General features: G+C 36.3%; 1 protein-coding gene across 1 annotated transcript in view; it reads left to right on the top strand.

Annotated features, from left to right (window-relative positions):
• LOC126373479 (connectin-like) overlaps positions 1–11,623 on the top strand; it is a 28,772-nt gene extending 17,149 nt beyond the window's left edge. Inside the window, exons 2-3 of the mRNA XM_050019636.1 lie at positions 4,263–5,333; positions 11,220–11,623. Coding sequence (XP_049875593.1) covers positions 4,280–5,333; positions 11,220–11,623 — 1,458 coding nt within the window. The 5' untranslated portion in view covers positions 4,263–4,279. The remainder of the gene's footprint in view (positions 1–4,262; positions 5,334–11,219) is intronic.
• Positions 11,624–16,301: the final 4,678 nt, after the last annotated feature.

The raw sequence follows: 16,301 nt of genomic DNA, 5'->3' as shown, positions 1-16,301 counted from the left end.
TGAAATAGTAGAATCGCGACGACGCAACGGAGCGGCAATACCCATGTGGGCTATCTCTTAGTGATGTCATTTTATCCAACTTATTAAGTAGCTTTCATGAAATTTTCCGGCTCGGGAACCGCATAGGGAGTACTCGTTTGGCCTCTGCTCTGTTAAGTAAGCCTTTGTCAAGTTGTCCAGGGCCTGCGATATGTATGGGGCTAAAGTCTGTTATAACTGGGGAGTTGATATAATAATGTAGGATAAATGTATTTTAAAGTAGATTTTACATTTAAATCCTCTCTAATATGAAGAGAAATATGAGGGTATGTGTATCTATAAAGGGTAATGTGCTTATAACCTGTCTCTATTCGGTAGCATTTGCGTTCGCTATATCATTGTCACTGTCGTTTTTCATAATCGTTGGCAACTTGGCCAAGACTAATTTTCTTGTCTCGATTATTATGTACGCATGTTATTGTAGAAATAGCTAGAATAATTAAACTCATGTCCAATTTACAAGACATAGTCATAGTCATAGTCATAGTCATTTATTGATAATAATAATTACACGTCACAGATATAACAAAATTCAATTAAATTAAATATTACTACGGAATTCAATTACATTAAAATATATTCAATTACAGGTCGTCAAAACTATAGAATGCCTGCTCAATAAGCCATTTTTTAAGTTTAAATTTAAATATAGTACAATTCTTTGCTTGTATGATATGGTCAGGCAGTTTGTTGTACACTCCCGGGGCCACGACATGCACAGTTTTCGCGCTCCTCCGGAGCCTATGAGGCACCCTGTCGAGTATATGCGCGTGCCGAGCATCGTGTCCTCGTCTGTCACCTCTGCAACTGTACAACTCTCTATTGTTGTACGCATAAAGACAAACATTAAACAATGTATAAGTACGCCCACAATATAATCTCGGGAAGACGAAAGTAAAATATTCCAAAATCATAATGAACTCACGAAAAACACTCGCGACTCAAAGCGTGAAACAAAAAGTTCCACGGATCATCTCCCTTGAGATAGGCTTTTAAGGGGCTTTGCCTCTTTATCTCTTGGGTTCAAGATAAACCTGCCTATCTTTATAAGACAAATAGGGATACAAAATTTCGTGTGTACTTTTACCTTTTTGAAAAACAGAAGTTTGTTTCACTGTTTTGATAGGAAAGTTCACTTGGTTCGTCTCCGCAACAGTGTTGGAATGTTGGTTAGAACTGACAAACTGTTTATCGTCTTTTTAAGTATAAAGTAGTTCGAGTTCGAGCTTTTATTTGTGGTGTTTTGGTAGGTTTTTTATTTCAGAAATTTAAGAACACTTTGGGTGAAACTTGCTATCCCAAGATTCATATATTCGACAGTATGTCCATGATAATCGCATTGTTTGCTTTTTTATGCTTAACATCCTATTTTAGGCACAACTTTTGTTTGACTGCATTATGGATGGACGCGTTCCATATATTTAAATGATGGATTAAGTACCGATAGAATAGAAATGGCCTATTTACGACTGATACATTACTATGCTAATGAACGTCACAACACTGGCTTGCTGTTTTTTGACAGATCTAACTTGTACCGCGCATTGTAGCTATTGTAAAGCATTATCTGTATTGAAATATAATCATTAATTGTACTGAACTAGACGTTCCGTCTAATAGTATAATTATGTCATTATCTAATATATAATACTTAGTTATAAGGTAGAATTAGCAACTAGCTATTAATGTATTTTAAAAAAAACGAAAACCAAATCGTATTTATTACGAATTAAAAATAATTTTACATAACACGAATGATAAAGAATTAAAATTAGCAAAGAACTATTTTACAAGAAAAATATAAAATTAGTAGACCACGCCCCTTCTCACGTCATCTCTACTCCAATAGTAGTGTAAGGCGAAGAGTAGAATGCAATTTTTATCTCTCGTAATAGATCGTAAACAGTCCTAAAAAAATCCATAAAAAATTTAATAATTTTCTTTCCAATTAATTGTCTATTTCTATCTCACAGGAAACGGTTACTTAATAATAAAGTATGTGAAATGAAAACAGTCATAAAAATGATAAAACGAGCGCTTTTATTAAAACTAAAGTGCAGTAAATGAAACATTGTCACGTGATATTTCGGTCACTCACATTGATAGTGATGGGCACACGGCACACGTAACTGATAAATAGCTACAAATCGTAACACATAATTTATCTAGTTACCGAAGAAAGCCGCTACGTAGGTATTAGAGTTTTTTTGACAGTAAAATGTATTAGAGTTTTTTATTTTATTTAAATTGTTTATTACATAATTGGTTCTTCTTTATTGCGTTATCGCTTATAACACATACATTTTACTCGTATTTTGTTTCTTTCTTCTAACAACGTCAAGGGAATATATATATATTCCCTATACTATAGTTCAAAAGTTGAAAGTAAGCCACGCGTCTAGCATATTAAAATCAAAACGAGTATTTATTAAAATATAATATATAATATATTTGGGATGAGACCTAACACATGACTTAATTCTACCCTAGTAGTTAATAGTAATACTAGTTAGTATTACCATATCTAGTATGGTATCGTAATATCTGTAACTAGTATATTTAAAACGTCCCATCCCTGTTAAGTCACCCCACAAATTAGACAGAGTGCACTGTGTCCTGACTATAAGTCAATGTGTGACCATTTGGACACGCGTGAGCTGTACAAAACTTCATTAATTATCTCTAATGACACATTATTATACACTGGGCTTGCTGGTGGCATCGAGCATGTATTTTTTTTTCTTAAATTCAGCCAGTTTGAATTATTTTTACATTGTAAATAGTGCAGCATAAATTATTTGTTTTTATTTTATTTCAATAACCCAGGTATTATAATTATTTATTTATTTTACTTTTTTGGTCACAATTAATTATTAAAGCGTTCAACAGCACAAAAAAAGTCCGACTCGCACAGCGAGGATTCCGTACACATTAATCATTCAAATTCGCCCATCACTATTCGCGATGAAGCAAAATCTCATCACGACGTAGCTAAGATGCATTCATAAGCGAATCACATGACAGTTCGTTAGATGTCAATTCTGTACGTTTTCGTTAGTCTAAAGCTTCAACACCTGGTCTAGCACGCCATGTAAGCACGACGCGACGCTAGATAAAGTCCTTGGTACACGCGATTACCGAGTGACATTGATGGAAATATATGGGATTGGTGTTTATATATAAAATAAATAAATGTCACCTCCGGTTGATTGAGGGGAGGCCTGTGCCCAGCAGTGGGACGTGTATAGGCTGTTTATGTTTGTCACTTTTTGTCAATTCCATAAATTTTTATCACTATCACGATCGCTTTTCGAATTCATTTCAAACTTAGCTAACCCAGTAAATGCCGATGGCAACCATGTATGATACGCTGCGATTACCTAGCAAATGCCTATTTACCCGATCTATGATCAGTATTAATACATCGATGACTCGAATTATAATAGTTCGGTCAAAAAAAAAAAATTCAAAAATATTTATTTTTCAAAATTGGCTTACAAAGTTAGCGCTTTTTGAACGTCAAACATAATTAAATTACATATTATGTAACTAGCTGTAAAACTACTACCACATCGGAATCTGTAACGCTGAGGGAAAGACGTGGCCGGTTATTTCAGATGAATATTACTTTTTGGGTTTCGCAACTAGAAACATAATTATGAGGAACCTTTATTTCTTTATCTCTGTACGAAGGTTGCAGCAGCTGTTATGCTCCGCTCATTAGTTAACTGATTTAATTGTTCATTAATGCGGGTACGTTTAAAAACATACATATATTGACGATCCAAAAACACCTAAATATTGTATGCCTTTTTTGCGGTGCCCGCGCCATGCAAATAGTCAAAATAGGTTTTACTCCACTCTTCTGTCATGTCCTATCCAATATACAACGGCTCGGATTTTTTAATATTCTATGTTGAATTTTCCTGGTGTTTTGAATATAGAGGTAGTAGGTCCTACCTTTATTATTAAAATCAAATTAGATACAATCATAGACCCAATCAAGCGTATTTGACATAGAACATAATGACGTATTGTTATAACAACTGTAGGAGACAACTTTAAAAATGTAAATAATTGTAGATAAGTAGTTTGATTCGGCCATGGCCGCTAGACACAATGTTAACCTCAATGTTATTATTAACCTTTGTGTATTGTATCTCTTTTGTTTTATGTCAGAGTTAAAAGCAATCCCCTAATGAACATTTTCTTTTTTGTTTCAGGTTGAAAAGGCAAAAGGATGGAGACGGTCGTCCAATATTTGCTGCTTGCTCTGGCTCTGACCTCAGTGCAAATATCGTATACAGAGAGCCGTCTAAATGAAAAACGGAGAGATAAAACTGAACGAAGGTACCATGGAGCGCAAAATAAAGACAACATATGCGAGATTACGAACCGAGAGTCCAAAGTTCATTGCTACTGCGAGAACACAGATATACAAACAGCTACTAAAGCGGACTGTTGGGTGTTTAACGGCGGAATCGCAGAATCAGACCCAATTTGGGCAAGCTTCAATTCCCAGCCCCATTTAGAAAAACTAACATTCAACGTTCGATCGGATGGAGCACTCAAATTCGTCCCATTACACGTTATACACCGCATGAAAAGGCTCCAAAAGCTGTACATACATTACGCTACTTTGAACAAAATAGAGAAGAAAACTTTCTCAAATATGACCACGGTGAGAGACATAACGTTAATGAACAACAAAATAACAGAATTGGATTTCTCAGCGTTCACAAATCTCCCAGCGCTCGTAAACTTGACGATAAAAGAGAATAAAGTTACTGAGATTCAAAGAGATGTTTTCGTCGACCTGCCGAATTTGAGGTATCTCGATTTGTCATTCAACAGCATTAGTTTAGCTCATGACGGCTGTTTTGAACATCTGACGGTTCTCAACGATCTGATATTGGAGGCAAATTCAATTACAGTGTTGACTAGAGACACTTTCAGAGGTCTCGCTAATTTGACACGATTAGATCTGCGATCGAACAAGTTGTCTATGATAGGGGACCTGACCTTTGCTGAACTGTGGAATTTGAATGAGTTGCTTTTGGACAATAATGAGTTGAAGTATTTATCTGAGAGGGCATTTGATGGATTGGCTATGCTTCAGAAGTTATCGATGACTGGGAATCGATTAAGGTCTATTAACGAGGGGCTCTTGGAAGGGGTCAGGGGTTTAGAACTGCTAGACTTGAGAAACAATGAGCTGGAACACTTCACGTATGAAACTATAAAGCCGATACTCGAGAATTTGAAGATTAAGACGTCTGTGTTGTACTTAAGTGGTAAGTTTCATATCATATCAATTACAATGTTTTAATATATTCTGTGTTACTACTTTGTAAAGCCCTGTATGATTTCCGCTATAGCTGCTCGTGTGCAGTACGCAGCGAGTTTGTTAGTCATATTAAGTTAATAGAAATCACTAAGTTCAAAGGAAGTATAATAGCAAAGCGATCGTGAGTTGCTCTTAAGATACGCACCGTACCGTTTATATATGCTGTCTATTACCCTCTAGAATTTATCTTTTTAAACACAACAAATTCAATTAAAAAGACTACATTGAAAACAAACATCTCAAAAAGCAATATTCCTAAATATCATTTGTTGATATTGCGCACTTACTTTTAAACGCGCAAATGTCAAATTGCAAGATTGCATTTTAAGTTTGTTTATTAGCAGAAATTATACAAAAGAAATAAGGCATGCGTCATAAGTTTAACAAAATTTACAGAGGTCCCAAACTAAGAGGAGCCTGTATTTTGGGAAGCCGTGGACAATGGGATTCAAGTAACTTTGGCGCAATTTTTTCCAAGTAAAATAATAAACAAAGGAAACTTAGTGCTTCAATGTGGTCTCTTTAGTTTCGCAGGAATAGGCTAGTTTCCAGCTAGTCAAATCAGTTACTTTTTAATAAAAGTCAAAATACGAAATTACTATGAAACTTATTTGAAAAATTACATTGTGATGTCATAAGAAAAACGTGATAAAATGTCGAACTTATTATAACGTTTTTCTTGTTTAAAATTTTTAAATAAGTCAAATAGAAAAAAATATAAGTTTTTCGTTACTTTTAGATGTGTCTCTATTTAGTAATCAGAATTTAATAATTTATCTTGAACCTAGTACAGTCACGAGCAATATAATGTACCCACTTTAGGACTCTGTCGCACTAACATATTTGACATTTAGTGAGACTTACAGTACAATTTGTCAAAAAAGATAATGTGACATGGTACAAAAGTGTATACATATTAATGCTCATGACCGTACACGACCCAATTGACTTCAAAACACCTTTCACAACCAACTCACTCTCACCTATTCAACTAAATCCACTACACAATAACAAGACTACAAATCAGTCATAATTATGCGAATATAACTCTTTTATAATGACATAATACCCAGTTCACGTACAAAATTACAGTACATTTGCATGCACACTTTTCAACAAAATTCACTCCAAAATTCATGGGTTTTAATGCTATGTTATTATTTGAGCGGAATATACTGAACTGATATTATAAACTCATTACACTCGGTGCTTCGGTGAACATGTTATTTTAACTTGGTATGTGTTATTGTGCATTGCATCGGGTGATCAGATGTGAGACTATTTAATGACTAGCTGTTCCCCGCGAATTGGTTCGATTGAAACCTTACTATTAAAGCTATAGAAATGTCGTACAAAATTTACCACCCCAAAAAAACTTCGCTGTATATCTTGGTTTCGTAATACTATTATCCTTCATTCGCTCTACGTGTCCAAACCAACTTAAGATTCCCTTCCCAATCTCAATCTTCCCAATCGTGTTTTACAACATATTCCTCTCTTATCACACTGTTTCTCACTCTATCACTCAATTTAACACGGCAGATGCTACGCCACGACGTCATTTCTAAGCCTACTTTTATGCTTCTTCTGCCATACCCAACATTCACTCCCGTACTTCAGAGTAGGGACAAGTACTGCATTGTGAACAGCCATTCTCGCATCTTGCCAGATACATTGCCTACTAATAACTTCGTTCACTGAATACCCAATTTTACTCTCCTTTCTATATCTTCATCACATTTACCATACCTTATCCTTTAGTAGTCTATAAGGATGCAATTTATTTTATTACGTGCTGTTTTTTGATTTTACTCGCAGTCAACAAAAAAGTTTTGAACATCTAGCATAAAAATTGATCCAAAAACCTTTACCCCAAAATACTATGTAATTCAACACCCCTCAGACACGTAATGGCGCGGCGTCGAAACACTCATGGGAAGATAAATAACTATATTTAAGGTCCGCAATGGGTTCCCTATAGACCCGTCCCTCAGCCCCCTAGCATTAGGGACAATTAATGAGTGTTACAGCCCCTTTAGCAAGTCAACAATGGGATTATAACTCGATCCAGACAATGCTAGATATTTTATTAAAAATCAACAAACACTTTCTCATGATAGGAACGTGGCACAGTCAAGTAAAAAGAGAACAGTGGGTACACTCCATACAAGCACCCTAGTTTGGTTAGGGTGATTACAATTTTACTTTTGAATATAAACGAGGACGCGCAATAAATGTTTAGATATTTTTTCTTGGATGTAATTTTTAAATTATGTAAAAAAAGTAAAAAATAATAAACTATTTATAAGATAGAGACTTCTTCTTCTATCGTAAGGGTTGTGAGGTGGATTACCAACCTCATCAACCCGGGTGTCGGAGTTATTATTTATCCGCCAACGGCTTCTGACATGGCTCGTGTAACGATTACTCACTTAAATCAGTAAGTAGTAACCGGGACCGACGGTTTAACGTGCCTTCCGAAGCAAGGGTCATCTTACTTTCGGACAATCAGGTGATCAGCCTGTAATATTCTAACCAAACGGGATCACAAAGTGATTTTTGTTGTATGTCCCCACCGGGACTCGAACCCGGGACCTCCGGATTGTGAGAGCCCAGCGCTCAACGACTGGACCACAGAGGCCGTTAAAACATTATAAATTATATACAGGTATAGACAATAATAGGTGGTAATGTGTGTAGTCACAATTATTCACTCGATTTTCATGATACCCAAGATGGTAGGAAGTTTATTGCATTTTATGCACCTACGGTTTTTTGTATAAATATAATGGTCCTACTGTTATTTTTATACTACGACCCTGGCACGTGCGGGGAATGACGTGAAACGGTAATGATGTTAGCTTTAGTTTGAAAATGACGGTAATGTATTTATCCTGATTTATTGTAAGTGGGTTATTTATTGGATTGATAGAATTTGTTTTCGTGTTAAGGAATAAGGAATTATGGGATGTGAAAAAAAATATAATTTTGTTTAGCGTTCAAGAAACGATTTTATGTACTTATAGCTTATACGTATAAAACTAGCTTTTGCCCGCGACTTCGTCCGCGTGGCGTGTTATAAAAGAGAGAGCTTTGTGTGTGTGGGAGTGTATTTTAAATTTCAAACGTCTAACTTAAGTGGTTTAGATTTTTCTTACAAAAAGATTTTCCCGCTAATTCCCGTTCCCGTGGGATTTTCGGAAATTCCTTTCGTAGTGCGCCTCTACGGTACCAAAACTACGTCCCTTCCAAATTTCAAGTGCCTACGTTTAGCTGTTTAGGCTGTGCGTTGATATGTCAGTCAGTGAGTCAGTCAGTTTCTCCTATATATTTAGATGTAATAAATATGTAGTAAACTACGGATTCATTCAAATAAACTCAGTCTGCAAATAGAAGTGGTTCCGATATCGGCAGATAAACATTTTAGTTAATCCTCAAAGAAAAATTGGCGAGCAAAATCTATGGATAATTTACTTTACATTTGAAATACTCTAGTCATTTACGTAATCTCAATGCAAATCCCGTTGTACCTCTCTCCAAAGCCGGCTAAGATTAATAAAATCCGCTTATACAAAATAAAAAAGGGAAGTTTGAATCTCTACGCGAAAAAAGATAAAACTTTCCCGTAAGCGTCTCTAAGTTATGATTATAAAATGCTAAAACGTTAATAACATAACTTTGTATGATAACATGTTCCTTTAGAGAAGATTTTGAATATGAGGCTGAACGAAGAGTTTTCATGCCCGTATAAAATAATACCCGCAGTGGAGCAGCGTGGTGGAGTATGCTCCATACCCCCTCCGGTTGATTGAGGGGAGGCCTGTGCCCAGCAGTGGGACGTATATAGGCAGTTTATGTTTATGTTATAAAATAAAAATATTTAAAGAAGTTGATGGTGCCAATTCCTGTAAACACCATCTAATTGTTTTTTAAGTTATATGTGTCATTTTCTTATCCGCCGAAAAGGAAAGGGAATCGACAAGCATAAAATTTATGGAACACACGTCAATTTTAAGCACAAATCTAAAACAACCGTCTAAAATTTTTACATTGGCTAATAACCCGACAGAATTAAGTTGACAGCACACGTCCAACGGTTTGCATACCAGCGAGATACCTTTTTTATTCGCCCGGGTTATTCATTCATTTACTCATTCTTCCTAAAATCAAGAGCTGTCAATCATCCGTCCCTTTTCTTTTCGGTGGATAAGAAAATGACAGGTATAACTTAAAGTAAAATTAGGGGTCTGCAGGAATCGGGGCCAGTATGTTAGTTTTTGCTTTATACATCCAGTTGATTGAGTATGTACTGTGGGACTTCTAACACGATGTCAAACACGGCGCCGTTTAAATTTTAATGGGTTCCTTTTACCTTGCATGTATTTACCTCGTGTGTTTTCACAGGCAACACACGTTTACCTACTATATACACGTTAACGTTTAGCTATTAAATATTTAGTTTAATTATTCATTTACAGTTATCAATACACAGCCGAAAACAAAAAGCAGAGATCAATTGGATAGGGTAACTTTAGCTAATTGGTTGATGGGCTCACGTCCCGGCTTCGAATCCCGGTGGGGACATATCACAAAAATCACTTTGTGATCCTTAGTTTCGTTAGGCATTACAGCCTGACCACATGATTCTCCGAAAGTAAGATGATCCGTGCTTCGGAAGGCACGTTAAGCCGTCGGTCCCGGATAGTACTTGTTATAAGAAAATGTAATCGACTAATCGTAACATGAGCCATGTTAGGGGCTTTTGGCGGCTCAATAATAATCCTGACACCAGGGTTGATGAGGTTGGTAATTCACCTCACAACCCATACGACAGAAGAAGAAGAATTGGATAGGCATTATAAAAAAAATATAACAGTTTATGAAGTATTGCTATAATACGTAAAAATATACTCACTATTTCTAAAATTACGTAGATATTACTCTAAAAGAATCTACATAAACATAAACAGCCTATATACGTCCCAATGCTAGGCACAGGCCTCCCCTCAATCAACCGGAGGGGATATGGAGCATACTCCACCACGCTGCTCCAATGCGGGTTGGTGGAGGTATTTTTACGGCTAATAGCCGGGACCAACGGCTTAACGTGCCCTCCGAAGCACGGAATCATCTTACTTTTTCGCACAATCAGGTGATTCAAGCCTGAAAAGTCCATACCAAACAAAGGACAGTCTCACAAAGTGATTTCGACAATGTCCCCATCGGGAATCGAACCCGGACCTCCAGCTCGTGAGCCTAACGCTCTAACCACTAGACCACTGAGGCTGTCAAATTCTAAAAGAATCTATGTACACAAAAATAGGCTAGTTTCCAACTAGTCTAATCAGTTCAGTTTTACTAAACGTTAAAACACGAAATTACTATAGAATTTGTATGAAAAAGCACACTGTGACGTCATAGAAAACGTGATAAAATGTCGGACTTATTACGTTTTTGTTGATTAAATCTCATAAATAAGTTAAATAGAAAAATAAAAATGTTTTTCGTTACTTTTAGATCTGTCTTTATTTAGTAATCATCAGAATATCATAATTTATCTTGAATCTAGTACACGACACAATTTTAGTATTTACTTGTAACGAATTTATTATTCTGGCAATAAGACAGTTTAATCTCAAGTTACTTTAATGTTTCTATGTGTATGCTCCCTTGGACAGCTTATTAATATTAATACTGCGTGCGTGGTAATCTTTTAAGAGTCGAGAAATTAATGTTATTAAAACAGACGTTTTACTTAATCTTCATATGTAGGTAGACTAAACAGCACTTAAGCTTTTAGGAGCATAATATTCATAAACTCTCATCTTTCCAGGTAATAAACTTGTTTGCGACTGTCGCCTCTCCTGGATCCAGACATTAAGGAATGAAACGAAGAGCGAGCCTTTACGACTTGCACTTGAAGATGTTACTTGCATACTTACAGATGCTAACGAAATTAACAATGGAAAGGAGGTAAACGATGCTTTGGCAGACGGTAATGAAGCTCAAAGTGCGAGCGATGATGACCAGGCAGAGCCTACCGCTCAACCGATTGTTAACCAACTTGTAATTGTAGACATGCCTACAGAGGCGCTGCCTTGCCCCCGTCAACTTACTGGAGAAGACTCCCTAATGCTTTCTTCAAAAGATGAAAGTTATGGAAATTCAAGTTCATTATTAATATGTAATGTAAGTTTAGTACTAATGTTAGTATTAAGTGTGTTATCAATATGTTAGAAAGAGATAGAGCTACCGAGGGAACAGAACATTAAGGCGAAGGAGTTTGTAATTTGGAAAGCTTCATAGACCTCATGCTTTTTAGGTGATACTAATTTTAATTATGATTGCGATATTATGACAGTTATTGACTCGGTACAAAAAAGAAAGATCTTTAGTTAGAACCATAAATAATTCAAGTATTATTTTTTTTACGTATTGTTGATGATTGTAATGATACAATTGTGTACGGATATTATGTCTGTATTATATTACTCATGTTTCTAAATTAAACCTTATTGTATGTCTTATGAGAAATGTGATGAATTATACTTTTATCTATAATACAACAGTCCGTACAAATAGTCTTATCCCTTGAAAAGTAACTTCTTCACTTATAAATTGCTCAACCAATTTGGATGAAAATTGGCACATAGATCAATGGAAGTAAGGAGGACAATGTGAACTTTCTAGTGACAGCCTTAGGGTACTTTTCAGAGGCGGACTTACCGTTATAACCGAAGTCAAAGCAGACGAAGTTTCGAGCAGAAGCTAGATGTATAAAATTGTGTGATTTTAATAACATAGCTTTTATAATTTTGTACCTTTGCCTGTTTTAGTAAGTAGTTCTAAGAAAGAAGACTGTTTAAGATATTAAATATTTAAAATAATTTATAGAATTTGCTCATTGTTCCAGTGATGAAACCATTTAGGTTACACGTTTGAATAAAAGTTCTTTATCAGCTCAAATCTTATTGGAAGTCGGCATATATTTATACTAAAATAAACTAACTGTGACAGACAAATTCGCAGTATATGGTCTAATCGCCATTTTGGTAGTGAACTCTATAAATATACCTATTGAAAAATGATACCTATCACATTATGCCGACTTGACACCCATATCTAACATTAGTGGATAGATTGAAAATTAAATTGTATAAAAGGCCAGTGTTTTTGTTATATATATCCTACATTTTCGTGTTAATAATTATGAATCACCATAAGTTCAGATGTAAGAATACATTTCTCATCTAAATAACCGAAATATGTCTCAAAATGATATAATAGGTAATGTACAAAAACTAAAATTAAATTATAATATACGTTCTATAAATTGCAGAAGAGTTTTGATTTTTTGGATGAGAACTGTATAATGAATAATTACTTAAATACCTAATTACAGTGTACTTTTAACATTAAATTGTAACCAGTACCTAACTAAGTCAATTTATGTTTTGAATGTTAACCAAAACTTTTGTGCTTAAGTGTAATATTAAGATTTGTAAATATAATGTTAAGGGGAAGATTGTATCTATGAAATAATAAAATTTTCAGACGATTGCATTTCATGTTTTATTTCTCATGAACTGTTTGTTATGGACTTTATGATAGTTCAAAAAACCTTTTTGTCAGATTAAAAATATCATCATCAGCCCATAACGTCCCCACTGCTGGGGCACGGGCCATCCCTATGGATGGATATGGAGATCGGGCCTTAAACCTTCACGCGGGCCCAGTGCGGATTGATAGTTATTAACGACTGCTAATGCAGCCGGGACCAACGGTTTAACGTGCCTTCCGAAGCACGGAGGAGCTCGAGATGAAAACTTTTTAAATATATAAGTAAGTAAAAATAGTAAATGTTTGTCGCAATCATACGTCGAAAATGACATCCCAAGAAAAAGATTTTCATATAAAATATCGCCAAGATGAGGTCATATCGATCGCAATGTCGAAAAGTTATCAGATTTCACGGAGATCTGTGCTTCTAACTCTAGACGCCCTAACTATATAATCCCTAAGTTTACAAACTCTACACGCTAGGCAAAATACGGGGCTTGCCCGTTTCGTTACTACAAGAATTATATAACAAAACGGCAGAAAATTTTGTCACTTTACGCCCATAATGGCAGTATTGATATCGTTTTTTCACCTTACCCTTTTGTGATGATAGTGAAACGGCCAGGACATTTTTTTTTTAATTATTTAAATGATCTCATTTAAGGTTTAAAAATCGACGAAACGTTTCGAGAACATGTAGGTAGTCCCCTTGCGCTTCGATTTGTTCGTCTTGGCGGGGGCACTCCCGTGCCCCCAGATCATTGCGTAGAATATTATACAAAAATAAGTGCGCAATGACAACTCGCACGAGTAGTGGGTATATTCTATACACCTCAGCGTATATAATTCAGGCATGACGTTTTGTTATGTTATATTAACTACATACCACGACATGCAACGATACTGCCACGTATAATATCTATCTTTTTGGACAACTGTTCATGATAATAATAATATGTACTTGCAAAGTTCAACATGTCCTACTTACGTGTAACTACTCGTATGTTAACCTTATAGATACACTTTCATTTGTTTCACCGTAGTGAAAACATTTTAGCTAAACCCTCAGGAGACATAAAATGGGCACATTGAAGCAATTCCTATCTAAAGCAATAATGGTGGTTGACTTTTGTTAACATTGCGCACTTTTTTTTTTTTTATTGCTCTAGAGCAATAAGGCCGCCCAAATTGTACTGTATTCATGTGTTAATTTCTGATTGTTTAAATGTAGTTCTGTGCAATAAAGTATATTTGATTTGATTTTGATTTCCTTTTCTATACGATTTAGACTCGCGATTTTTTAGATGAATTGCTTTTATGTGGCCCAAATCCCCAGAAGTTACAAAGAACCCACAGTACATCTCTCAGCTCTTATCAATATGAGCACCAATATTATTATAACTCCAAACGCCTAGGGGGTTATGCAGCTATAACGCTATTAGCCAAGTCAGTTAGTGACACATTTTAATGAAGTTCACATTAGATGGTTTCCACGTCACTGCCAGCGATTTATTATAAAGGAAACTTATTGACGAAGAAGCAGAGTCAACAAGTTCAATAAGTCAACCCGCAATGCCTGAGTGACATATATGGTGAAATCATACATAATGATCTCTCCAGCATCACGCCGTTTTAACAGAGTAAGGACTCTGTTCATGATAATAACCTGTCAAATATTCAAGTTCGGTTTTGTACAGAAGTGACTGCCTGTCAAACTAGAGATCACAAAGTTTGATTTTGAGTGAGATTTTTGTGATAGGTGTATCCCCAATTGAGGAGCTCGGTGGCGCAGCGGTAAACGCGCTCGGTTTGCGATTGTTGCAGTTAAGCAACTTTCGCAAAGGCCGGTCATAGGATGGGTGACCACAAAAAAAGAAAAGGTTTTCATCTCGAGCTCCTCTGTGCTTCGGAAGGCACGTTATGCCGTTGGTCCCGACTGCATTAGCAGTCGTTAATAACCATCAATCCGCACTGGGCCCGCGTGATGGTTTAAGGCCCGATCTCCCTATTCATCCATAGGGAAGGCCCGTGCCCCAGCAGTGGGGACGTTAATAGGCTGGTGATGATGATATCCCCAAAAGGATTAGAACCCGGGACCTTCGGGTCGTGTGCCCGACGCTCAACCACTGAACCGCTACTGTCGAGAGTGACCCCCGATGACGGCGATGTATGGTCAACGTAAATTTAATTTGCGAATAGCAATATTAAATAGCAGTCCGCTTCCCGCTAGAAGTGCCGAAATACTATTACGTCCACTAGGGACTGCCCGTGAAGTTCCCTTCTTGGAGTATGACTTGAGCTCGTTCTACAAATTAAATCACGGAAACTTATTAAAAAGGAATTATAATGCAAGAAACGTAAAGTCTTGACTTGTAAAATGTTGACCTAACTAGAAATTACGACCTAAATCTTTTACCTGCTAAGAAAAGGGCGAATTATCTCGACCATATGACCTACAGGGATGGGCAGTACAAAAAGCTCGTACCACAACACCACATTGGCTGTTACGTAACATGAACCATATGGTGACAGGTTCCCGGCCCATCGCCCATCATTGTAGAAAGGTTGTACCCTCGGTCTCACTAGTTTATGAGACAACCCTAGTAGTCTACCATCTATGGTTAGTCACATCTGTAGAACGGGAAAACCCCGCGTATCAACGCTTGGATCTCTATTTAATATCTAAGGGTGGTATTAATAAACGAATCTCAGCTGAGACTGCCCTCAAGATCATGCTCAAGTCTCTGTTTTTATATGAGAACTGTAGGAGAACTGTCACATTGACATGATGTTGAGGGCAGTTTCGAAGCTGAGATTAGTTTATTAATACCACCCTAATATCCTAAGAAATATAGTTCGTGCACACAGTTAAAATATTTAAGCGTCCGAACAAACAGTAAGTACATAAGAATGTCTATAGTACAAAGAAGATGATTTACCAAAGACTGCCTAGAAGAAGTCGCTATTTGGCATTTGTGTGGGGTTTTATGAAAATTAACCAGCGCGCCTACAAATAGGTTTTAATGAAATAAGTCACCATATAATTTACATTACAATGGCTTCGTTTCCAAACCATCGTCAAGTTGCCACAGCGTCGCCAATTTGCTAATGCGTTGTCAGGTTTGGCCACCGTCGCCGGCGACGTGACCATATGACAAGAGGGTGATTTATGGCCCTTAATACAATGCCTGAGATGATGATAATCAGCTGAATGTATTCTATGTATTATTCTTTATTCCTAGACCACCAGAGAATCTTTCAACCGAGTATAAAAATAATTTCAGACAAACAACATAAGAAAAAACCTGCCAAGAGAAAATAAAAGAACTCCTTTAACGAAATTGCAGACTCAGAT

The sequence above is a fragment of the Pectinophora gossypiella genome, chromosome 15 (genome assembly GCF_024362695.1).
Source record: "Pectinophora gossypiella chromosome 15, ilPecGoss1.1, whole genome shotgun sequence".
Lineage (NCBI taxonomy): Eukaryota > Metazoa > Arthropoda > Insecta > Lepidoptera > Gelechiidae > Pectinophora > Pectinophora gossypiella.
The sequence above is the reverse complement of the archived record's forward strand: the minus strand, read 5'-3'. Positions and strand labels throughout refer to the sequence as shown.